The sequence below is a fragment of the Geotrypetes seraphini genome, chromosome 14, assembly GCF_902459505.1.
Source record: "Geotrypetes seraphini chromosome 14, aGeoSer1.1, whole genome shotgun sequence".
NCBI lineage: Eukaryota > Metazoa > Chordata > Amphibia > Gymnophiona > Dermophiidae > Geotrypetes > Geotrypetes seraphini.
In genome coordinates, this window is record NC_047097.1 from 17,068,004 (window position 1) to 17,093,660 (window position 25,657).

Genomic DNA, 25,657 nt, shown 5'->3' on the forward strand with positions numbered 1-25,657 from the left:
ATTGTTCAGTAAAACAGGTGCACCAAGTTCAAAAGTCAAGTAGTCCTCTATAACAAGTGATTAAAAAGCCATCTAACTGAAAACTACCGTTGTGTTGCACAAGTGAAAATGCATGTAGGGATCAACACATGTGCTGGAGCAGTGTGGTATCCTAAATTATAATGCTGTATGTCTCCAAGTCGGGACCTGTGGGTCAGTTGGGCTGATGAGGACAAACTGTGGCCATGGCATGGGAGCAACATCTAGATCAGCAGTCTCAAACCCTTTGCAGGGCCACGTTTTGGATTTGTAGGTACGTGGAGGGCCACAGACAAAATAGTTAATGTCTTATTAAAGAAATGACAACTTTGCATGAGGTAAAACTTGTTATAGTTTTAAAAATCTTTCCTTAATTGCTTCTAATAATTTCAGCTATATTCAGCTGAAAGCAGTGCAACATGCAGAAAGTGAAGTTTAGAAAGATTTTCATTTTCTGCATGTTGCACTGCTTTCAGCTGTGTATAGCTGAAATTATCAGAAGCAATTAAGGAAAGATATATAAACTATAAAGAGCTTTACCTCATGCAAAATTATGATTTAGATTTTAATCTAAAGTATCAACTGCAAGAGACAAGATTTTGGTATAGTCCTCTAGGCTTTTTTGTAGAGGGGAGAATCAATATCTGCCTTGTGCCTGGAAAACGTGTGCCTTGGGTCTGGTGGTTGCGTCCACAACCGCCTTCAGCTCTCACCTCCTCCAGCACTGGACACAACCGCTATCTTACATCAAGCAGTCATCGCCAGGAGAGGTGCTGAATTTCACGAGAGTTAACAAAATTATATATACACACACAAGTTGCACTGCCTCCAATGGTTACCTTACATTTTGGAACGTTGCCCGGCTCACTGTTGTAACCTCACGCAAGTACTTTCATGCGTCTATACGTGATTGTACTCTCCACTCCACCTCACAATCACGAACAGACGAAGGAAAGCACTTGCGTGAGGTTACAGCAGTGAGGCAGGCAACATTCCAGAACAATGGTAACCTACCAAGGGCCTCAAATTAGTACCTGGCAGGCCGCATGTGGCCTCCGGGCCGTGAGTTTGAGACCACTGATCTAGATGGTTAGAGTCAACCACATGGTTGTAAAATTCCAGAGGGAGAGTGATTACATTGTCCATGATCCAGGATGGTGATTGCAGTGCCCCAAATGAGCATGTTATGAGGATGGCATACAAAATGAGAGAGAAATCTCTATGTAGTTCAAATGCTAGAATCCAGGCTGGTTCCATCAGAGATTGAGAGAAAAGAAACAGGAAGAACTACCAGGTTAAAAAACTAGTTGTATTACTCACAGGAAAAGTAGGCAGGCTTAGAGATGGGATTAGGGAAAGCACACATATACTTTCCTTTCAACAACTGGTGCATTGTCATCCAAGTTACTTAAAGCAGCAATTCTTATGTTCTTATGTATTTGTGCACTTTGCAACCACATGCATAGATTTCAAATGAATGGTATGTTTATGGTAGCATTCTTAATTTAAAAATCTTCTCCACGCACACATTTATGTTTAACTCCATTTTTAAAATTATTTCTTTTGTAGTCTGAGAATGAAAGGAATTACCATATCTTCTATCAGCTCTGTGCATTTGCAAAACAACCAGAATTCAAGCATCTTAACCTGGGTTTGTTTTGATTATTCAGTGGCATAGCTTTACCTTTTTTTTTTTCCCTTTTAAATAGACATTCTTCTGAGTTATTTGTTTTTAACCTGCAGCGAGCGCAGATGAATTTAATTATACAGCAATGGGGAGCAGTACGGATATCGAAGGCGTTGATGACAGGGCTGACATGATTGAAACTCAGAAAACATTTTCCTTGCTCGGTGAGTGGCATACAGGCTGTAGCTCTCATCCAGGGAAGACATCTTTATGAATGTTGAGTGTTTCATTTCTGAATATAATAGATACCATAGATGTTTATTTTCTTTTGAAATTTTCTTGCTGTTCCAAATCAACTAACTTCTAAGCAGAAATGGTGAGATGATGCTGGTTTTAAAAGGCAAGTCAAAGGAACCAATTATCGTTTCCCAGGCTCATTGATACATATCATCCATTGGTTACCATGATTTATGAATAATTAGCACCATGCTGAAAAGAGGTGAATGGATTTTTGTATAATGTTTTCCATTTCCCTTGTCCTGCCTTTAATCTCGGCACTAGTAAAAGAAAATGGGTGTGCCAATCTGTACTTTAATGACTATGTAGTTGAAATATTTGCTGCTAGTTTTCTTTATGTTAAAATGGGTTTATAATTTTCAGGCTTAAAGGAAGACTTCCAGATGGATGTTTTTAAAGTGTTGGCGGCCATCCTTCATTTAGGGAACGTGCATATCAAAAGTGTCAGTGATGAAAAGTCTTCTGTTGGTGTAAGGAAACTTTTTTCTTGTGTTTGCTTTTGCTGCTATTGTCACACAAGTGGGACTATGTTTAGAGCTGTGGATATTCTTTATATCCGTGTATATTTGATCACATTTATATTTAGCAATTACATAACAGAAATTGGGAGTTTGCTGCCAGTGCATTGATTCAGGTGCTATACCATCCATTTAGGGGGGGGGGGTGTATATCTTACACTGACATAACATACAAAGTATTGATATGGATGCAAAGAAAAGAATTGGGATTCAATATACAGTGGTACCTCGGTTTACGAGTGCACCAGTTTGCGAGTGTTTTGCAAGACGAGCAAAACATTTGCAAAATCGGTGCCTCGGAAAATGATCTCATCTAGGGCATGTCCTGCTATAGTATGTGAAGTCAAGTGTCAATCCTTCTGTGTGTGACTAGCAAGTTAGTTACTTTTTCCATTAAAGGATTGGTTGAAGAGCCAAGCTTTTACCTGTTTCCTGAAGTAGAGATACTCTTGTGTTAAACAAAGCCATTCATGGAGTGCATTCCAGAGTGTGGGGACTACTCCAGAGAAGGCTTCCTGGTGTGGGGGAGGGGATTATCACATCATGTGATGTCCTTCGGAGAGGGTGTGGTTAGGGATACTCCTTGAGACCTTGAAGGTGTCTAGAAGGAGATTCTATAAGCACTCTAGGCCATTTCCTTTGAGAGCCTTGAAGATGATTTTTGTTCACAGAAGTTAAAAATAGAGGTAATTATAAGTTGGGCTGCACTAAATATATGGATTTGATTCGATCCTGAATAATGCCCCCAAAGCATTATTTGTATTTGATCGAATAGCGATTTTAAATTTGAATATGAATAATCCTACGTGTTAAATATGTGTTAAATCCTACTGAAATAAACATACGATCTCCAATTACACATTGCTTCTTTTTTTATTTGTTGGGTTAAAGCTCAATGTCTATTATTCATATTCGGTCAAATAATATTTTTCATTATTTGTATTCAGCTGAATAGTATAATATGCTATTTGGTATTGCAGGAGGGTAGGTTTTCATGTTCTTTTTTTGGGGGGAGGGGGGCAGATATGTTTGAGCCATATCTGATAGGCCTTGATATTGAGTTAGGATTATCAACTGGTTCCAGTTTAGCCCAAATAAAGTGATCAAGTTCTGATTTTACCTTATTGCCTGCAGGGATTTGTAGTTCTTAATTGCTTTACCTAAGCAAAGCAAGACTACTGGTCTCTGCTTGCAATGTGGTAAACCCAGGACTAGTATGTTGGGAAAATCTGGAACCAGTTGACCACGCTAAAGCCTGCACTTAGCTGAAATAAGTAGAATGTCCAGATTTGAAGTTAATAAATATTTTTGAAACATCCCCACATTGGCATATGTGTTTACATTAATATTTGCCAGAGGCCTGGAGAAATGGATCCAAGATGGCGGCAGCATAATTTTGGCATCTCTCAATATTACCTGGTGCTGGAGCTGTTTTGCCGTTTCCTCAGCCTTTTTTCCTTGAGTGGTAATTATGCCATACACTAAGCGCAAAAGAAATGTTCGAGCTGATGATATCCCTGTGGCTCGAACATCTACTTCTTTGCAGCGCTCCATGCTCGCTTACGTTGGAGAGGGTTCCCGGCTTGGCACCGGGGGAGTGTTCGGCGGTTCCCCAGCTGGAAGAGAGGCTGAGGCTTCGGACTGGGAGGTTTCGCTCCCTCCTCCCCCCCCTCCAGTGTTTGTTCCACTACCGCGTCCGGAGTCTATTGCGGCTGAGCTGGAGGAATATCACGCTGCTGTTTCTGCAGGAGCCGTGAAAGTTGCACCGGAGGTGGAGGAAACCGTGGAGGTTCCTCCTCACTTTGAAAAACCCACGGCAGTGTCTTTAGAGAGCATCTGGGAGGCTCTCATGAAGATCAACACTACAGTCAGCAAGTCTTCGCAGGAAATTGCAGTGCTTGTGAGTACTGTCAATATCTTGGGAGAAAAACTCCAGGGTACTAAAGAACAATTTAATTCAGAACTTACTCAGGTTAAAAGTAAGTTGGAAGTTTTGCAGTTTTTGTCCTCAGAGATGGTTAAAGATAAAGTTGCATTAAATAGGAAAATAGAGCAACTAGAAAATTACAATCGAAGATTGAATGTTTGTCTACTTAATTTTCGGAGATAATTTGGAGTACTCCCTAAAGATATGTTCAAAAAATACTTAGTGGAAATTTTGAAATATTCCCCAGAGCTTAAACCTCCAGTTAATCGTATATATTATACCCCCGAAGAGAGAAATGGGAGTTACCCCTGAGGAAGGAATCTACGGGTCCATTGAATCTTACAGAATTAATTGAAACTTCTGTCCCAGATGCCATGGAGTGAGCTACCTTATTAATCTCATTTGTTTTTGAGCAAGATGCAAGTGCATTTTTAAGAGTATACTTCCGAAATTCACAAATGTTATTTCTAGGGAAAAGAGTTTGGATCTACCCAGATATCGCTAGGCAGACACAGGAACGGCAAAAACTTTTCTTGGCTACGAGAGCTAAAACGGTGACACTGGGAGCACCTTTCTTATTGGCCTACCCCTGCAAATGTTCAGTAAAGTACCTTGGAGTTAAATATGTTTTCTTTATTCCAGAACAATTGTGAGCTTTTTTTGCTATGAAGACACTGTCTATAGGCAGTGTTTAATGTTAAGTGAACATTTATTTGTTAAATGGGAATTCACTGTGAAGCCTATTTTTCTTTAGTTTTACTTTCATTGTTATTAGTTTCTCTTCACTATATTCAGGATCTCTCCCATGATTTAATGTGGTCTAAGAAAGTTTAAATTACCCAGGAGATTTAATTTTAATGTTATTTTGCTTCTGTTTTTCTAAAGCAAGGAAATCTTGTGAATTACTGGTATATGAAAATTCAATAAAGAAATAATAATAAAAAAAGATTTGCCAAAGGCCTTTACTAGGTCCTTTTGTAATCAAATGGGTGCATGTGTTTTCATCTGTAACTTCATGCATTTGTGGTGTCTATTGTATATTCCCCATTTACTTCATAGCACACAGCATTTGTTTGCAACCCATTTTTTCAAGCCAAGTAAACTGATTGGGCAGACTGGATGGACCATTCGGGTCTTTATCTGCCGTCATCTACTATGTTACTATGTGTGCAAGGTTATATCTACAGCAATGGGGTTCCTAAAGACATGTTTAACTTAAATAAGAAAAGGGATTTGTATACTACCTTTTTGTAGTTGTAGAACTACGTTCAAAGCAATTTACATACAGGAACTTCAAGCATTTTCCCTATCTGTCCCAGTGGGCTCATAATCTGTCGAATGTACCTGGGGCAGTGGAGGATTAAATGACTTGCCCAGGGTCACAGGGAGCAGTGTGGGGTTTGAACCACACTCAGGGTGCTGAGCCTGTAGCTCTAACCACTGCGCCACAACCTCCTTACTGGTCAAATTAATCTCTGCTGAGTAAAAATTTCATGAAAATAAAACTTTCTTTGCAAAATAATTCCTTTTTCATCTAATTATATGCCCCAAATCCCCTTTTTATTTGTGTTGTCTTTAAAGGGGAGTGATAAGCACTTGAAAATATTCTGTGACCTTCTGGATCTAGATGTTGAGAAAGTGGCACAGTGGCTGTGCAACCGAAAGATTATAACTACCTCGGACACTGTAATAAAACCCATGACTAAACTTCAGGCAACTAATGCAAGGGATGCACTGGCCAAGAAGATATATTCTCACTTATTTGACTTTATAATAGAGAGAATAAACACGGCTTTGCAGTTTTCTGGCAAACAGCACACTTTCATTGGTGTCCTGGATATATACGGGTACGTGGATGTTAAGACATCTCTTTGCTTCCATCTCCTTTAGACTGTGTATTCACTTGAAATTTCAGATAAGAATTTATTTCCCTCTTCCTTCCTTTTTTTTATTTTTAAACTAGGGCTTGATTTTTTTAAACTGCTTTTTCCCCATCTTTAGTCAAAGAGGGGTTAATTCTATAAAGATGGTAATACTATTTCACACCAACTGCAAACATAAATAATTAAAGTACTAGCATATAAGTTAGTTTTTTACTATCTTCTATAATAATAAAACCCTAGCCGCGCATGCGCACTTGAAACTCCGTGCCTCCGCATGCACAATAGAAGAACTGCCGAACAGGGAGGAATTGCCGAGCAGGGAAGTGTCTCAGGGAGGAACTGCCGAGCAGGGAAGCGTTTCAGCGGTAGAGGAAAGGCCCTTTTGGGGTGATAAATATAGTAGAGGATCGATGAGGGCCAAAAGGGTACAGAGGACTAAGGAAATGGTAATGGATAGTGCCAGGAGCTAATAGAAGAAAGAAATAAAGACATAAAAGACAGATAGGGGGCATGGAGAGAGAAAGAAAGAAAGGGGGCAGGGAGAGAGAAAGAAAGAAAGACGGGGGCAGGGAGAGAGACAGAAAGAAATTCTACACATCTATTCTAGCACCCGTTAATGTAACGGGCTTAAACACTAATACATGCATAAATGCTATCCTGTAAATATGTGCATATCTTACGTGGAGAGGCATTTTCAATAGGACTTCTAAGTCAGAGTTTAATTGTTTTGAGAAAGACGTCCAGAAATTCAGAAGTAAAAATGTCCATTCACTATCTAGACGTTTTAACTCTTAGTATGTCTATCTTTTTTTGACATTCCCAAATATAAAGATGTCCAAATGAAAAACACATAAAAGCCAGCTGTTCAGATGTGGTATCCAATTGTCCTAACCCAGGGGTGTCCAATGTCGGTCCTCGAGGGCCGCAGTCCAGTCGGATTTTCAGGATTTCCCCAATGAATATACATGAGGTCTATTTGCATGCACTGCTTTCATTGTATGCTAATAGATCTCATGCATATTCATTGGGGAAATCCTGAAAACCCGACTGGATTGCGGCCCTCGAGGACCGACATTGGACACCCCTGTCCTAACCCATCAGAACAGCTTTCAATCAGCTGATCACAGCAGAGGAATCCCCATCAGCTTAGCCAATTTCAGGGATTCCTGCCGGCTCAGCTGATGGGGATTCCTTGCCAGGATCAACTGAACTGGCAGGGAGATTAACCTCTCCTTCCCTTTCTCCCAGGCACTAATCCAACAGCCCCGTCCACAGAGAGCCCCTGCACTACACCCTTCCCCCCTGACACCGCCCGACATCCCTACACGCTCCCTGTACCTTCGGTACAAAAATCAGCGATATGTCCACCCCCTCCCGCCGGCAGGCCTGCCTCTTCAAAATGGCAGCCCTTTCTCTTCCTTGTGCATCCTGGGATGCAGTGGGAGGGGCCTAAGGCTCTGATTGGCCCAGGTAGGAGGGGTCTTAGGTCCTTTCCAGTGCATCCCAGGATGCACTGTGAAGGGGAAGGCCCATCATTATGAAGACGCGGGCCTGCTGGTGAGAGGAAGTGGGCATCCCTCCTGCTGGATTGTCATTGAAGGTATGGGAATGTAGGGGGGGATGTCACAGTAGGGTGCTAGGGGTTCTGGGTTGTCAGGTGGGGTGCCATGTCTTCAGGGGTTCTGCGGTTTGGGGTGGGGTGTTGGGGTTTGATGGGGCCCAGCGGCAGGAGCGAGTGGGCATCCCTCTTGATGATTTTTGTACCAAAGGTGCAGGTTGGGGGGGATGTCAGGAGTGTGTGGGGATGTTGGGGGGAGGGGTATAGTGCTGGGGTTCTCTGTGGAGAGAGCTGGGGGATAGGTGCCTTTGAGAGAGAGTGGGAGAGAGGAATCTCCCTGCCAGTTCAGTTGATCCTGGCAGTGGGAATCCTCATCAGCTGAGCCGGCAGCAATCCCCAAAACCAGCTCAGATGATGGGGATTCCCCTGCTGTGGTCAGCTAATGTCAAGCCTACTGTTTTTTTCCCTCTCCACAGGAGGGGGGTCGTGACAACTGGGGAAGTAAGGGGGGATCATACCTTAAACCCTCCAGTGATCATCTTATCAGTTGGTCACTTTTGGAACACTTAGGGCTCCTTTTACTAAGCTGTTCTAGCAGTTTTGGCACGCTTTAGACGCTAACGCCACCATTGAGCTGGCATTAGTTTTTGGCGTAGGGGGCAGCACGTGCGGCAGTGTAGCGTGTGCTAAAAATTCTAGCGCACCTTAGTAAAAGGAGCCCTTAGATGCATGTAAAATAAGTCTAAATAAGTTCTGCCTTGGACATCCTGTGAAAGCTTCGATTATTGCTGCAGAACGTCCAGGTTTAAGTCTGCCCATAACACACCTCCCAACACACCCCTTTGAGATCTGGATGCACAGCGGCTTAGAAGTGCTGCTGGACATCTAGAAAGTCAGTTTCGATTATCAGCACTTGGACATCCTGGCTTTTATTTATTGTTGCTTTTCATAAAATTGAGGTTAACTCAATTGATACTAGCCTATCTATGTTGCTCTGTATTTTAATGAAATTATTCTCCACATGCCTGAGGTCACAAAAATAAAAATGTACATATACCACAGGTTGTGTGCAAGACAGAGGTGTTAAATGTTTAGTCCTGAATACGAAGTTTTTTAAATTAAATTTTTGAAATTTATGTGTTCCAATAATGATCAGGAAAATCGAGGGCCCCTTTTAAACACGAGCCAACATTGTAAATGCTCCAACGCTCATAGAACTCCTATGAGTGTAGGAGCATTTACCTTGCTGGCCTGGCTGGTGCCGGTCGGGGGGCTGGAGCAAGATAAAGAAAAATAAATTAAAGAAAAAAAATTACTGATTAAGCTCCTCATAAGAGAAAAAACATAAAGAAGCTCATTTTTAAAGCACTTTGACACACAAAGTATCATCGGTTTCTATGGTATTTGGTGTAAGTGCTTTGAAAATGAGCCCCAAAGCATAAGAATACAATACAAAATAATTAAGAAGTATGAACATCCACTAATAACGCTCTTATTAACATTCAAAAAATTTCCAAACAAGAAGGGGGGGGGGAGGAACTCTAGTTCACATTTACAATACCCTGTTCAGAAAAGTTTTCCATCTGTGATGGCTCAAAGAAGATGTGCTTGTTCTTTTGAAACACCACCATTCATTTGGATGGGAACCTTTAACTAAAAGGTAGCGCATGTGCCTTCAGTTGAAGAAAGAAAAAGGGGATGGGATTTGATAACCTGCCTTTCTGTGGTTACAGTCAAAGTGGTTTACATATTAAATGTAGGAACTAATTTGTACCTAGGGCAGTGTCATAGCGAAGGAGGTTGGAGCCTGGCATCGCTGTGCCGTGCGCCCTACCCCACTCTTTCCCGCCGCTTGAGCGCCCCCATGTACCTTTTGAAATGTTCCTTCGGCACAAGCAGAATCTTCCACTGGTGTCGGCTCCCTTCTGAAGTCACATCCTCAATGTCATAAGGGAGCCAACGCCAGTGGAAGCAGCTGCTCATGTTAGTGGTATGCGGTGGGAGGGGGGGGGGACGGAGAGGAGGAGAGACACTGGTGCCCCCTACGAAGACAGCGCCTGGGGCAATCTGCCCCCCCCCCCCACTTACTACACCACTGACCTGGGGCAATGGAGGGATAAGTGAGCTGCAGGGGGGAATCGAACCCAGTTCCCTGGTTCTCAGGCCACTGAAGTAAACAGTAGGTTACTGCTCCACTTCTTACAGCATAATTAAGTTGACTGGAAAACATTGTGGGAGCTTGTTGTTACCTTCTGCTCACAGAGAAAAAAAAATTTTTAACGCAAGGTTTAAAAATGGTAGACTTATCAAAGATAATTGAGACATTCTGCCTCATTTTGTTACACATATGTTAGCTAAAACATAGTTTAGAGATGTGCATTGAGATTATTCAGCACCTCTGTAAGAAACTTTTCTCAATAAAATTTCAAGGGACAGTAACCTCATAACTGTAAAATTAAGGAAGCATAATTTGTTTCATCTAGCAATATTTTCCAGTACCTTAATTTACAATGTAAGACAAAATTATCTCTTTATCTATAGCCTAGTCACTAATGATTCCAAGTTTAAAATATGTGTTTCAACTAAAACTGTTTTCAGTAATTCTGCAGACTTGTCAACAGTTTCCTTTGTAAAGTCAAATAACTGAGTCACAGTACCTTTTCAACAATCCTTTCATTCTGGTAAGCTTTTTGCAAACATCCAACAATGAACTTGTATGTTGTTAAGCTCATGAACATCTTGCCAGAAGATATTGTAACAGCGGTTAATGTAGATGGATTTAAAAAAGGTTTGGACAAGTTCCTGGAGGAAAAGTCTATAGTCTGCTATTTAGACAGACATGGGGGAAGGCACTGCTTGCCCTGGGATCAATAGCATGGAATGTTATTACCATTAGGGTTATTGTCAGATACTTGTGACTTAGGTTGACCACTGTGGAAACAGGATACTGGGCTAGTGGTCTAAACCAGTATGGCTATTCATGTGTTGGTCACATCTAAATTCAAGAAGTTTGCAAGAGCTGAAAAATCTAGGGCCCCCTAGAGGTTTTTAGTGCAAGCCAGTGCAGTAAATGCTCTGAGGCTCATAGAAAATTCCTATGAGCGTCGGAGCACTTACCTTGCCAGCCCACACTAAAAACCTCTATCGCAGCTTGATAAAAAAAGGGGGGGGGAGGGGTGTAGTTTGGTGGCTTCAGCATGGCTGAGCACAGGGCTGCCAGAGTCCCTGGTATGATTCTCTGATTGGCTTTTCTGCAGCCAGATTAACCAACACTGGGGATGCTGTACAAGTAGCTCAGGGAGAAAGGGAGGGAGTTCTGCTTATAAATAAGGGAGATGACTTGGTGTCAAAATTGTAAGGCCCATGATTGCAAGGTTCCAGAAGTCCTGGTGTATGGTCCTTTGGCCTCCATTGCTACAATAACCAAATGGAAAGGAGTCTATTTATAATAGGGGATTAAATCTTGCAGCAATTTTGAATGAAGACTCATGGAGCCAGAATCTCAGTTCTGACTGAACTAGAAGAAGTAAGAGTGAGGATGAATTTATATGCAGCACCAAAAAAGGCACAGAAATGGGAGGGTCACATGGGTAGATCAGGGGTGTTCCTTAAATGTAAACACATACGTAACTAGAGAATAAGGGGCATCTGTGCCTAAGCTAGGCATAAGGATTTGTACCATATTTCAATTGGTGCAAATGGACATGCTGAAAGAGAGGCACAGGTCCTGGGTGTAAGCATGTAGTTTATAGAATACCACTCGGAGTGGATTTTATTTTTTGACAGTGCTGATTTTTTTGCCCCATGTATAGAATTTACCCCCAAATGGATAATGAGTCTCCAACTTGTAGTTGCACTGGATTTTATATCTTTCTCCCAGTTAATAACCTTTTTTTTACCTTGTATAAACAGATCTTAATTTTTTTAAATTTTGTTTTACAGATTTGAAACATTTGAAGTGAACAGTTTTGAACAATTTTGCATCAACTATGCAAATGAAAAACTGCAACAACAGTTTAACATGGTGGGTAGCTAGAATTTGTTGAATGTTAATCATAAGCCCATTAATGTCCAGTATCTAGAACAGTACTGCAGATAACAGAATAGTTAACACGGAGGGAAGGATACTCAAAATTCTGCAGAAAAATTCAGATGTGGCATCAGATGGTCTGGTGACATCAGAAAAGACTGCTAAGAAGAGATGAGACAGGTAAAGAGGAGAAGTAGGGATGAGAGCATGGAATAATCTTGAGGGAAAAGTGTGAACAAGTATATGGAAAGGCAGAGCAACATTTCTTCAAAAAGAAATAAAAATTTCCTCATGAAAATAAGAAAATGTATTTACTCTCTTTTCATGTGGTGAGTTAATAGTCCAAAATTATGGAACTCATTGCCTTTCCAATTCAGAACAATGTGGAGCTTAAATGTGTTTGAAAAGGAATTAAACTTTTTTTTTTTCCAGCAGGCATTTGGAGCAAGTTCAAGTTCAGTTTATTCTTGATATACCACAATTCACAGAAATATCAATGCAGTTTGCATAAAATTCCAAATATTATAGGGAGATGGAATGAGAGATGGGAAGAAAATACAGTGGATCAAAGACAGATACGGTATTTGATAGGATAGTAAAGATAGAAGTGGAGAGACAGTGCAGACGTACAGGGTGATGTCCAGTGTCACTCGAGCTGAAAGGCTAAGGAAGAATGATCAGTTAAAGGTGTCCTCAAATAAGAATCTTTTAAGTAATGATTTAAATCTGTCAAGCAAAGTTTTGAGTCTCAGATGTGAGGGTAGGGCATTCCATAGAGTGGGGCCAGTTACTGAGAAAATTTATTTATTTATTTTTAAAATTTATATATTGTTTTTTTTCCAAAACGATTTATAAGGAGTTACATACATAAAATGTTAAAAATCTATACAAAATAAGGAAATAAAATAGACATGTTCAGGGTGTCAGGTCAAAAGCACGCCGGGACAAAGGCGCGCCCAGACAATTAAGCGCAGCGCGGAGGCGCATGCCGCTCAAAATTACTGTTTTTAGGGCTCCGACGGGGGGGGCGTGGGGGGGAACCCCCCCACTTTACTTAATAGACATCGCGCCGTGTTGTGGGGGGTTTGGGGGGGTTGTAACCCCCCACATTTTACTGAAAACTTCACTTTTTCCCTGTTTTTAGGGAAAAATTTAAGTTTACAGTAAAATGTGGAGGGTTACAACCCCCCAAACCCCCCATAACGCCGACGCGATGTCTATTAAGTAAAGTGGGGAGGTTCCCCAACAAAACCCCCCGTCGGAGCCCCTAAAAACAGTAATTTTGAGCGGCGCGCGCCTCCGCACTGCGCTCAATTGTCTGGACGCGCCTTTGTCTTTCGCGCCGTTGTCTATGAACCCATGTTCAGTGTTGCATAAAATCAATTGATCAGAAAAATGCATCAACAAATAGTTGAGTCTTCAGCATTTTCCTACATGAATTCCTCTCTCCACATTTTCGAATCTGGCCAACAAAGCCATTCCACAGCTTGACTGCTGCCAAGTGAAAATACTGTTACAAATGAAATCCTAGATGATCTGTCTGGTAGCTGGGACTGAGTAAGTTTTGCTGTAGTGAACAAAGTGTTTGGGAGGGTAGATAAGGAGTTACAGTAATAGGTGAGCAAGATAGGGAGGGGATTTTGATTGATATGTTTTGAAAACTAGTAGCAAGATTTTATATGTTCTGTGTTTTACAGGGTGCCAGTATGCCGATTTCAGCAGAGGTGTGATGTGATCGAATTTCTTCTTTCCATTTTCTATTTATAAACATTTATCAACACAGCTACAATGCTACTTTATCCTAAAGCAACAAAAATAAATAAAATAGTATTTTTTCTACCTTTGTCATCTGGTTTCTGCTTTCCTCATCTTCTTGTCATTCTCTTCCTTCCATCCAGTCTGCCCCGTCCAGAAACTTCCTCCTCCTTTCCTTTTCTTCCCTGATCTTCTTTCTCTATTTTCTGCCTCTGAATTAAATTATTTCTTATTATCCAGTCCTCTGTTTCCTTCTTTTCAGTGTGCCAACCCACAGCTTGCCACCCCTTTCCTTCACCCCCTCCAGTATCTCACTAATTCTATTCTCTTCCCCAATCCAGTATATGCCCTTTTTCCTTATCCCCTCCTTCCAGTATTTGTTGTCTTTCTCCACTTCCATTCAGCATTTGCTTCCCCCTCTCTCCCCTCCCAACTGACACCTAACATCTGCCCTCTTCTCTCTCTCCCTTCACCCCACTTCCATCATCTGCACCCTTCTCTCTTTCACTCCCTCCAACCCAATTCCATTGAATATCTGGCCCCCTTCTCTCTCTCTCTTCCAACCTCCAGCCCAATTCCATCAAGTTATCTTGCTCCCTTACCTTCCCATCGCTGCTGCTGCTTTCTCACATGCTCCTGAAGGCACAAGACAATCCTCTTCCCCTTGTTGGCCCATCTCCCTCCATTCCCTTCACCTTCAAGATCACATTTCCGTTTCAAAATCAAAATATTTTCTTTTTCAGATGGGCCCCGGCACCGGCAACCGTTTCTCTTGCAAGCGGCTTCTTGGCCCAAAGCTTCCCCTTTGACTTGAGCCGCCTAAGTGGAAACAGGAAGTTACGTCAGAGGGGAAGCTTTGGGCCGAGTAGCCGTTTGCAAGAGAAAAGGTTGTTGATGCCAGCGCCTGTCTGAAAAAGAAAATATTTTGATTTTGAAACAGAAATGCAATCATGAAGGTGAGGGGAAAGGAGGGAGATGGGCCAACTAGGGGAAGAAATGCCCAGATGCAGGGCCTCCTGGAGCTGTGGAGCTCAGGGCTCTGTTCTAGGACCTCTTCTTTTCTCCATCTACACTTCTTCCTCTAGTGCTCTAATCTCCTCCCACGGCCTCCAGTATCGCCTCTATGGTGACAACTTGCAAATCTACCTTACGCCTAAGTCTCGGTCTGCCTGTCTGACATTGCTACCTGGATGTCTCGCTGCCATCTAAAATTAAACATGTCCAAGACTGAACTTCTCATCTGTCCTCCTAAACTCCCTTTCCCCCTTCCTCCGTTCTCTATTTCTGTGGATAATGCTCTCATCCTCCTGTCTCGTTGGCTCACAACCTTGGGGTCATCTTTGACTGATCTATTTCCTTCTTTCTGCATATCCAACAATCAGTCAAAACTGTTGTTTCTTTCTCTACAATATCGCTAAAATCTGGACTTTCCTCTGTGAGCTTTCTGCCAAGACCCTCATCCACGCTTTCATCACCTCTCACAGGTCTTCCGTTAAGTCATCTCTTTTCCCTTCAATTTGTTCAGAATTCTGCACATCTCATTCTGCCAGTGTCATTATGCTCACATTACCCCTCCCCTCAAGCTGCTTCATTGGCTCCCTGTCCATTTCCGCATACAGTTCAAACTCCTCTTATTGACTCCTCAGCATTTCTCCTCTCTTATTTTTCCCTACACTCCGCCCCGAAAACTCTGATTGTTAGGTAAGTCTCTCTTGGCAGTACCCATCTCTTCTACAGCCAACTCCCGACTCTGTTCCTTCTATCTTCATGTGCCATATGCCTAGAACAACCTGCCTGACTCGATATGTCAGGTTCCATCTTTGACAGTATTCAAATCCAGGCTGAAAGCCCACTTTTTTTGAAGCTGCTTTTAGATCCTAACCCAGCCAACTTGTAAAGCACCCATTTCTGCTGGTCATTCCCTCCATAGTCCCCCACCCTATCTGCCTCATCATTCCCCTTCTAATTCCCTACTTGAGCAGTGTATATAGATTCACCCTTATGTCCTGTGTGTCTGTTATAATTAGATTGTAAGCTCTGTCGGGCAGGGACCATCTCGTGCGTGTTTAATGTACAATGCTGTGTGTGTCTGGTAGCACTATAGAAATAGTAAGTTGTTGTTGCGCCTTCCAATGCTTAGGGATGCCTAACAATGCCTAGGTTAAAAAGTAAGCATGGTTATGGGTGCAGGATAGGCATGGTTGATTTAGGTGTCAGGCATCTGACCTAGGTGCCACCAAATCAGGTGAGTGAAAAGCTGGTCTAATGGAGTGGCACCTATGTCTAGGATGCCTATCAACACCTAAGTCTGCTTAAGTCCCGCTAAACGTGATTCTATAAACAGCGCCATTTTTTTTTTTATTGATAACCATGCTGAGTGGCACCATTTATAGAATCTGTCCTTAAATGTCTTTCATGCAAATACTTTGATAGAGTAATTACTAAAGAGTGTATGAGGCTGTTTGATGCTGATGGGTAAAGAAGATGTGAGATTGATCGGTTTGTGTGCAATTTTTTAGAAGGTCTGCTGTGCTATACCACATAGGCGATTTGTGGCTGAAAAGTGAGTTTAGTGTCAAAGTGAATGCCTAAAAGTTTTAAGGTTGGTGAAGGTTGAACGATCTCACTGCAGAATATAAATAATGTGGATAAATCTTGAGATCCTTGGCTAGAGAAAAGAAGTGTCCTAGATCTTTTGGAATTAATTAATAATAATAATTATTATTATTATTTTATTTTTATATACCACCTAACCAAAAAATGGTTCTAGGCGGTTTACAACAAATAAGCACAAGTCATACAGTGGAGAGTAATTTTAAAAGGAAAAAACAATTCAAAACAAAATACAATAAATTAGAATTGGTCCTACAGTAGAAAATATGATTTAAAAAAATGGTTCTAAGCAGATTACAACAAATAAGAACCGACCATACAGTAAAAATACAATTTAAAAGAAGATACATCGCATGACGGAAGCATGGAATTATTAAACGAAACAACCAGTTAGGATACAAATTTTTCAAACATTTGGGTCTTCAATAGTTTTCTAAAATCAAGATAAGAAGAGGATCCTAGCATAATTTTACCGAACCAATCATTCAATTTGGCAGCTTGAGAAGAGAGCGTTCTCTCCAGAAATCTTTTGTAACAACATAATTTAGCGGAAGGAAATGTAAACAGACAAACTCTGCGTGTGACCTTACTTGGGTGGTTCAAAGAAAAATGGGAAACAAGTTATCCAGGTGAAGGTGGCTGTCTTGAAGTCAGTTCATTATCTTCATTAAGTTATGACTAATCAAATAGATTTGCTGGGTATCAGAGGGATCAAGTGGGTGTAAAAGATGTATGTTTGTGTAAACCAATTGATTGAGCAAGAGTAAATAGGGATGCCATGAAGATGATAAATGAAGTTGGTGTAAGAATAGATCCCTGAGGAGCCCCACAGGGTAGAGTGTAGGATTTAGATGTTTGATTTTGAAAATGGATGATATATTGCCGATCAGAAAGATAGGATATGAATCATGGTAAAGTAGTGCCTGTTGTGCCAATGTGTTGAAGATGAGTTAGAATTGTGTGATCAATTGTGTCAAAAGCTGCGGTGAGATTGTGAGAAATTTAAAATAACACATTTGTCATGATCTGTGTGATACTGAGCAGTCTAAGATGGGATGGTTGGTATCATTGACTTGTAAATACAGAGCTTGATACCAGAATTTTTTTATTGTTACGTATGGATGTCATGCTATCTGCCTAGAAGACTTGATAGTGCAGACTATATACAGTATATTTTAAATAAATAATTAATTTCATGTCCTTTATGAATTTAATTATTGAGAATGGTCAAATTTGTACAATATGATGACTGGTAAGGTGGCGTGCTAGTTAGTGTTCCTAAACTTATCTGCTTGCTACTTAACCCAAAAGGGATTTTCTGATCCAATTACTCTGTTATAATAATAAGAGACTCAGGGCTCCTTTTACGAAGGTGCGCTAGGGTTTTTAGCGCATGCACAAAATTACCGCGCGATATAGTGCATGGTAGCAAAAAATCTACCGCTTCCTAAAAAGGAGGCGGTGGTGGCTAGCGCGCTCGGGAATTTAATGCGCGCTATTGCGCGCGTTAAGGCCCTAGCACGCCTTTGTAAAAGGAGCCCTTGGCTAGTTACAGATTCTAAGAAATGCTGAAAAAATGGTTCCAAGGATAAATAGCTGGGTTTATGCTGCTGCTGGGGTTGTTTTTTTTTTTCAAAAAACAAATTATGAAAATGTACTTTTTTAAATATTAAAGTTTTTACTTAAAATAATGCAGATGTATAGAGGGGCATTTTCAATAGGATGTCTAAGTCTGATTTGGACATTTTCACAAGGAAGTCCAAAAGTCGGGTTGGGAAAGCCAACAATTTTTGAAACTGCCAGGCATCTATCTTCCCCCCCCCCCTCCCCCCCAATAATGCCTCATCTAGACATTCTGGCCCTTAGGACATCTATCTTTTTTGGTCAGGTTCACATTTCACCATAACCCCCTTATAGTGTATGGTGAGCCCTCCCAAACTCCCCCAAACCTACTATACCCTCCCCAATAGCCGTTATGGCTGCAGATGTCACACCCATATGCCAGTGGGAAGGGTGGGATATGGGCCTGAATCCCCCCTCTCTATGGTTCACTATATCACCCACTAGGCTACTCCAGACACCTGCATGCTACTCTACTATTATTTCCCATCTCTGCAGCTGTTGTAGATGCTAGTGTGTATTACACTTCTCCCTCCGTATCTGCGGATTCGCTATTTTTGGGCTGCTGACTCCGCCCCCTAATTTTCGTCACTGAACCCGACGTTTCACATTGGAAATCACTGCTCCCGGTGGTTCCTGAAGGAAATCACTGCTCCCTGTGTTGTATGGAGCAAATCGCAGGTCGGGTTATTCACAGTTTTATGTTTTTCAGGTCTATTTTACCGAAAAACCGCAAATATGCAAAAAGTTATTTGTGGTTTTTTGGTATTCACGGCTATTTTCTACCCGCATCCCTTGCGAATACAGAGGGAGAAGTGTATTTCTTTCACATCTAGGGGGGGGAAGGGTCAGTGACCACTGGGGGATTGTATGTGTGTGGGTGGGGGGGGAGTCATACCTTCACGCATCCGGTGGTCTTTTGGTCATTTTGGGTACCCTTTTGGCCCTTATGCACTTTTAAAACAGGTTTAACTCCAAATGCCTAAATTACACCCTTCAAATGTCTTCAAAAAGGTTTGATTATCCCTGTTACATATCCAAGTCCTAAGGCCGCCCTAATCCCACCCAAACAAAGCCTATAACATGTTGCCTTAAGATTTAGATGTATTAGAGGGCAAATGGCCTATAAGACGTCTAACAAGTCAGTTTTGAAAATTGGCATTTGGACATTTTGATGATTAAATGGGGTTAACAGACGTCCTGGAAAACCCAAACACACTTTCCCAAACCCGGAATTTGTCCAGGTTTTAGCCCCAAAGAGCTCCAGCTGCATCTGGAGGGCAACTGAGAATGCATTGATGACATCACACACATCTGCACATGCTCCAGGTCCTCCAGATGCAACTGGAGCTTGTCGGGGAAGAAGAGAGGAGGTTTGCATGGGCGGGGCTAGAGGCTGAACTGGTAACGGCTGGGGCAGAACTGTACAGTCCCGGGTGAAATGGAGTGGGTCTGGAGGCAGAAACGGATGGAGCCATGTGTCCAGATTTTTATGGCCCAAAAAATGGTAACCCTATGATTTGGGGGATTTTAACCCTATGATTAAAACATCCAAATGCCACTTTATGCTTTTTTGGATGTCTTTCTGTTTTGAAAATGAGCACCATAGTGTTTACAAGACATTGGCACATGAGTAATTTTCCTTGTTTGGTGGGATGTTTTTTGCCTTCAGTGGAAATTATTGTTTACTGTAGTTCTGCATTCTGAGACAGAAACCTGCTACATAAAGACAATATTAATGTGTCCTGTCCCCCCCATATCTGTAAGCATTTATTTTAAGCTACTTTTGGAGTTATTTACAGAAATATGGTTAATATATTTCTGCTGGTGTTTCTTATGCTACTCTTTGCATTTCTTTGCAATGTCTGATGTTTTTATGAAAATATGGGGGTTTGAGTTGATTGGCCTGCATAGGACCAAATCACATCAACATCAGATTTTATTCATGTCTTTAGTATGCACCAATTATAAAACACCCAGATAGGGTTAATACTTCCAGTATATAGTGTCCTTGTGATTTATTCTTTGCACGGAAGTATTTCTTTTTCTGAATGTTATCACAGCACGTCTTTAAACTTGAACAAGAAGAGTACATGAAGGAAGACATTCCCTGGACTCTGATCGATTTTTATGACAATCAGCCAGTCATTGACCTTATTGAAGCTAAGATGGGAATTTTGGAGTTACTTGATGAGGAGTGCTTGGTAAGTTCTGGACAATTTCTTCCATGCCACTCAAACATTCACATACTTTATTTTTAATAACTATTAACCTTAAATCATTCTATTGATGCGATTGCATAAATGATCTACCTGGTCCAGTAAAAGTCACATTTTTATGAGGGCAGGTCCAGCCCTGAAGTATCTGATGTCCTAAGTGAACAAAAATGGTTTTAATATTATCCTCTCAATATATGCACTACAAATTTGTAATTAGCCAGGATTGTTTGAAGTTCATAAGTGTATTGTTTCTTGACAACTTTCTTTAAAGGTTGTGATACCATTTATTGGACTAATAGGTGTTTTTTCACATGTACTTTGGAGGCTCCCTGGACCCACCTACATATAGGCAATGGAATGAAGTGGTCCAGTGGAGCCATAGCACTACCTATGTTTTGTCCACAGCACCACTAAATAGACATATTTGGGGGAGGAGCCATAGATTAGATTGTTTGGTTCCTCCAACCAATAAATAGAACCAGTGGCATGGGCCCAAGTGGACGTGGGCCTAGGCCCACCCACTATAGGCTTAGGCCCACCCAATATTCTCATGCCCTTGTTATGGCCGATGGGGATTCTCAAGCCACTAGCTGCAAGGGTCCTCCGGCAGAAAGAACTTCTCCCTCTCCCACTTGTTCCAGCCTCCAGCACTGTCCAAGCATTGGCCTTCCCTCTGCTGGCAGGGCAGCGTCAGTACACAGAGTTGCAGGCTGGAGCAAGCGGGAGAAGGAGAAGTTCTTGCCGCTGGAGGACCCTTGTAGCTGGTGAGGCTTGAGGATCCCCACCAGCTCAGGTATCTTTAATACTTTGAGTTGGCTGGGGGGAGGGGAGGGGATGTAGAGACCAGATATGCTCACTAGCTGAAAAACTACCACCTGCTCAAGAGGAGGCGGTAGCGGCTAGCGTGTGCGGCATTTTAGCACGCACTATTCCGCGCATTAAGGCCCTAACACGCCTTCATAAAAGGAGCCCTCAGTGTCCCTCCCAAAATTTGAGGCCTGGCTAGGCCTCTGAATAGAACATCTTTTAAAAGATTCTAGCCCCTCCTTCCCCCCTCCCCCTCCTCTCCAAGACCAGGATGGTTCATAGAATTGGTCACTCCCTCTTGAGCAGATAAAAGGATTTCCTATTAATATAGGCTGGCTTAGTTTTATCTAGCTTCTCAGGAAACAGTGTGTAATGCAGAAGTTGCATTTGTGTCTAGGGAGCAGCAGCAGCTTTTCTGTCACTTATTACATTTTCCTCATTTCATTTTTTTTGCTACAGTTGCCACAGGGAACAGATGAGAATTGGCTTCAGAAGCTCTATAATAACTACATCGACAAGAATCCACTATTTGAAAAGCCCAGAATGTCAAACAGGGCATTTATCATTCAGCATTTTGCTGATAAAGTAGGTATTAGTCTTGTATTGTTTTTCAGGTAACAACATGGGGTTCTAAAATATTTTATAATACTTGTGAAATGGGATAGCAGATTTTGAGCATGATGCATAAGGAGTTAGCCAGAGAGCTGTTGTAATTTTTTAATGATGCTGTCCACACCAGCCTCGGCTCTCCCTCTGACGTCACTTTCTATTCCTGCAACCAGGAAATTACTTCAGAGGGAGAGCCAAGGCTGTTGTGGACAGCAGGTTGGAGATGCTACTCACATCGACGAAGCACCAAAGAGGTATTGGGGGAGAAGGGTCAGAGAGGAGAGATGCCGGCACCCCTACCAAGATGGCACCCGGGGCGGTCTACCCCCTTAATGTGCCACTGCAGGGTAGACTTTTATGGACTAACTAGTGTTTAAGCCCGTTAGATTAACGGGTGCTAGATGACCGCCTCTCCTGCTTTTGAACCTGGGCAGAGGCAGAGCCGGGGCGGGAGGGAGTGACGGAGGGAGAGCAATTTCAAAGCCTCGGAAGCGGCGGCTCCTTGACCAATCCGTGCTTACAACGTCCCCACACTCGCGGTCTGGCTGGCTCCCCCACCAAAGCCCTTCGCAGTGGCAGCCCCTCCCGCATCCATCCCCGCGTCCCAAGCCTCTCCGAAGGCCGGCTCCCACGAAAATGGTACCCCTCTGTCCAAAGCCGCGGTGGCAGCCTTCCTCAAAACACATTTCAAATCTGACATATTGTAATCACAAAACAGAAAATAAAATTATTTTTCTTACCTTGTGTTGTCTGGTCATTATTCATATCATGTAGGGGTCCCAGGCTATGGTTGGCTTTTGATAACTCGCTTGCCAGGGCCCCTTCTTTCTTCTTCCCTCCCTCCATCCCAGCAGCTGAAGACAGGCACCTCCCCCCAGTGGTCTGAGACAGGAGGGAGCAGTTAGGAGAGGATCTGAGGGCAAAGAGGGGCTCAACAGCGCACAACCACCTTTCCTTCCCTCCCTCCATCAGGTGCAGTGAATCCACCAATGTTAAAAGGAGCCGTGTCGAATTCGGAGGCCTGCCACTGCCGTAGCACGTTCCCCTCTGCCTTGGTCCCGCCCCTTCTCTGACATATGGGACCGCGGCAGAGGGAACGTGTTACGGTGGCGGCAGGGCTCCAATTTCAAAGCAGCTGCTTTTAACATAGACGGAGCTGAACTGACGTGATGGAGGAAGGGAAGGAACGGTGGGGCAAATTTCGGCAACAGCAGGAATTGTTTGGCGGGCCAAGCACCGGTTTCTTTAGGCAGCCCCGGTTGTTTACTTGGATTAAATGTGAGCCGTGAGAGGAAGGCCACCGCAGCCTCGCAGCTAGGTAGGGGGACAACAATGGCGCTTATGCTCAAGCCCCCGCCGCAGCTCCTCTCTGGATCCTGGTGCGGTTCGAGAGAGGAGTCGTGGCGGCAGCTTGAGCATAAGCGCGATTGTTGTCCCCCTACCTAGCGGCGAGGCTGCGGCGGCCTTCCTCTCACGGCTGGCGGCCGGCGAACCCTAATGCTGACATTGAATCCAAGTAAACAACTGGGGCTGCCTAAAGAAAGATGGTAATCATATTCTGTTCTGAAAGCCCCCGCCGCAGCTCCTAGGCGGTTGAGGGGGGAAGGTTGTGGTCGGAGTTGCTGGGCTGCAGCGGATGTGTGAGTTGCGAGTGTGGGGCCTGTAGCGGCGCGAGGTGGAGAGCAGGCTGTGGTGACGTAGTAGGCGCGCATGCGCACTCGTGTTTCCGCGACGGGACCAGGGAACACGATTTTTTTAGTGCGCATGTGCGTCCTACCATTTTATTATATTAGATTCCCGCTGGAGTGAGCTTTGACGGCAACTCTAGTAGTTGGAACCTAAGGACAGTAGCAGCCGGACTACTATGGTCTATCTCCCAGAAATGTCAAAGACAATTTAATCATGAATATTAATAATGTGTTTGACTGTTGGTAGACTGGAGAGACCATTCAGGTCTTTGTCTGCCATTATTTACTATGTTACTATATAGGTGGCAATTCTATAAGAATCCCTCAGAGCTTTCTTGTATTCACACTGTGGCCCTTTACATGAAAAAGGTTGGGGACCACTGTCCTAGGTCTATCCAGTTAAATGATGATTAATGGAATCTTCTTTAGAAATACATCCAAACCTTTAAAAAATGTAGATGAAGCTTTTCCTTTAGGAAAGGGTCCTTTGTCCTGTTTTCTTGGCAGTCTCAAATTGTGGCAAATGTTGCAAGACCATGACAGAGAGACCGCCCAGTTAGCCAGTTCCACCTCAGTCTAAACACCAATTTATATTTTCCAGTGCCCAAATGCGGGTGCCATTTACTGAATCTGGGCCTAAGTTCTAGTATTCTGGACATTTATATGTCCAAGGCGTATGTGAATGCAGGTGCCTAGATTTCAGCATTCATCTTTTAGTTCCTTGTGACTCTTCTCTAAGATCTGACACTCTTTCGGGAACTAAAACATAACCTCATTTTCAGTCCTTTGGATTTCTACTAAGCTTTGAGAAGCCCAATCTCATCTCCGCAAAGAAGTATGCCTTTTTAGCCCTTCTAGATATAGACCAGGTGAAAGATTTTCGTCCACTAGATAAGACTACACCAGCTTGTCTACTCTGTTTTATAGAGACAGAAAACAGTGGTCAAAAGAGGCTAAACGTACAGCCTATCGAGTCTGCCTATCCAAACCAAATGCCTAACCCCTTCTCCCTCAGATCATTGCTGCTTGTTCCACACTTTCTTGAATTCTAATATTGTCCTTATCTTCACAGGGAGGCTGCTCCATGTGTCTACCTCTTTCCAGAAAGAAATATTTTCTCATTAATAAAGGTCTACCTGTCTTCTCTCCTAAACCTTATACATATCCGTGAAATTAATTTCTCTGCAATCTGTTCTGTAAAGAAGCTCTTGTCTACTACCTAAACAGAATGGAGATCTTAAGCAACTTGGCTTTTTGTCTCCTTTTGATGTAAAATAACCTGTACGCTGGTAGCAACTCGTATGTGCAAGCAATTTAGTTGGCATCCTGCATTCAGTTCTGCTATGGTCAAACTGGTATCATTCTGAGCAACTAATTTAAATGTCATCGGATTAGGGCCCCAGCTACCATGATTGCTCTCCTAAAGCTACCTTTTCTAAAGAATATCTCAAAGTAACTATTTGATCCTCACTCTACACTTCTCACTTCTGCCTGTACTGGACCTAAATAGGGACAGTGCCTTTTGGTCAAGCAGTGCTGAAGAATTAATCTATACAAGGCTACTCAACTCTTACATATATATAAGTTGTTTCTAACTGGTAGTGGTTCTCTCAGAGGATGGAGCAATCCTCAATGTGGCAGTCACCCAGGGCTAATTAATTGCTTACCTGTAACAGATGTTCTCTGCAGGCAACAGGATTAACCAGACCCAAAGCTTTTTTTTTTTTTAATTTTTTCTTCTTAGCTATTTCTGGGCAAGAATCCAAAGCTTTACCCGGTACTGTGCTTTGGTTCCAACTGCTGAAATCTCTGTCAAGACTCACTCCAGCCCATCTACACCCTCCCAGCCATTGAAGCCCTCCCCTGCCCATCCTCCACCAAATGGCCATACACAGACACAGACTGTGCAAGTCTGCCCAGTAACTGTGTTCATCCCACGCTTCTTTGAACTCAGTCACAGTTTTACTCTCCACCACCTCTCTCGGGAGCGCATTCCAGGCATCCACTACCCTCTCCGTAAAGTAGAATTTCCTAACATTGCCCCTGAATCTACCACCCCTCAACCTCAAATTATGTCCTCTGGTTTTACCATTTTACTTTTCTCTGGAAAATATTTTGTTCTACGTTAATACCCTTCAAGTATTTGAACGTCTGAATCATATTTCCCCTGTCTCTCCTTTCCTCTAGGGTATACATATTCAGGGCTTCCAGTCTCTCCTCTTACGTCTTCTGGCGCAAGCCTCCTATCATTTTCGTCACCCTCCTCTGGCCCGCCTCAAGTCTTCTTATGTCCTTCGCCAGATACGGTCTCCAAAACTGAACACAATACTCCAAGTGGGGCCTTACCAATGACCTGTACAGGGGCATCAACACCTTCTTCCTTCTACTGACTATGCCTCTCTTTATACAGCCCAGCATCCTTCTGGCAGCAGCCACTGCCTTGTCACACTGTTTTTTCGCCTTTAGATCTTCAGACACTATCACCCCA

The 25,657-nt window shown here is 42.7% G+C and overlaps 1 protein-coding gene across 9 annotated transcripts in view; it reads left to right on the forward strand.

Moving 5' to 3' along the window:
- Positions 1–25,657, forward strand: part of MYO5C (myosin VC) — a 193,059-nt gene that overhangs the window by 58,015 nt on the left and 109,387 nt on the right. For 6 of the 9 annotated variants that reach the window (XM_033919677.1, XM_033919684.1, XM_033919675.1 and 3 more), the window contains exons 7-14: positions 1,588–1,669; positions 1,762–1,869; positions 2,306–2,412; positions 5,969–6,234; positions 11,771–11,852; positions 13,556–13,582; positions 19,910–20,050; positions 21,332–21,457. In XM_033919677.1, the coding sequence (XP_033775568.1) occupies positions 1,588–1,669; positions 1,762–1,869; positions 2,306–2,412; positions 5,969–6,234; positions 11,771–11,852; positions 13,556–13,582; positions 19,910–20,050; positions 21,332–21,457 (939 nt within the window). Of the gene's footprint in view, positions 1–1,587; positions 1,670–1,727; positions 1,870–2,305; positions 2,413–5,968; positions 6,235–11,770; positions 11,853–13,555; positions 13,583–19,909; positions 20,051–21,331; positions 21,458–25,657 lie in introns of all 9 variants that reach the window. The other 3 variants (XM_033919676.1, XM_033919683.1, XM_033919682.1) reach the window with 3 other exon arrangements.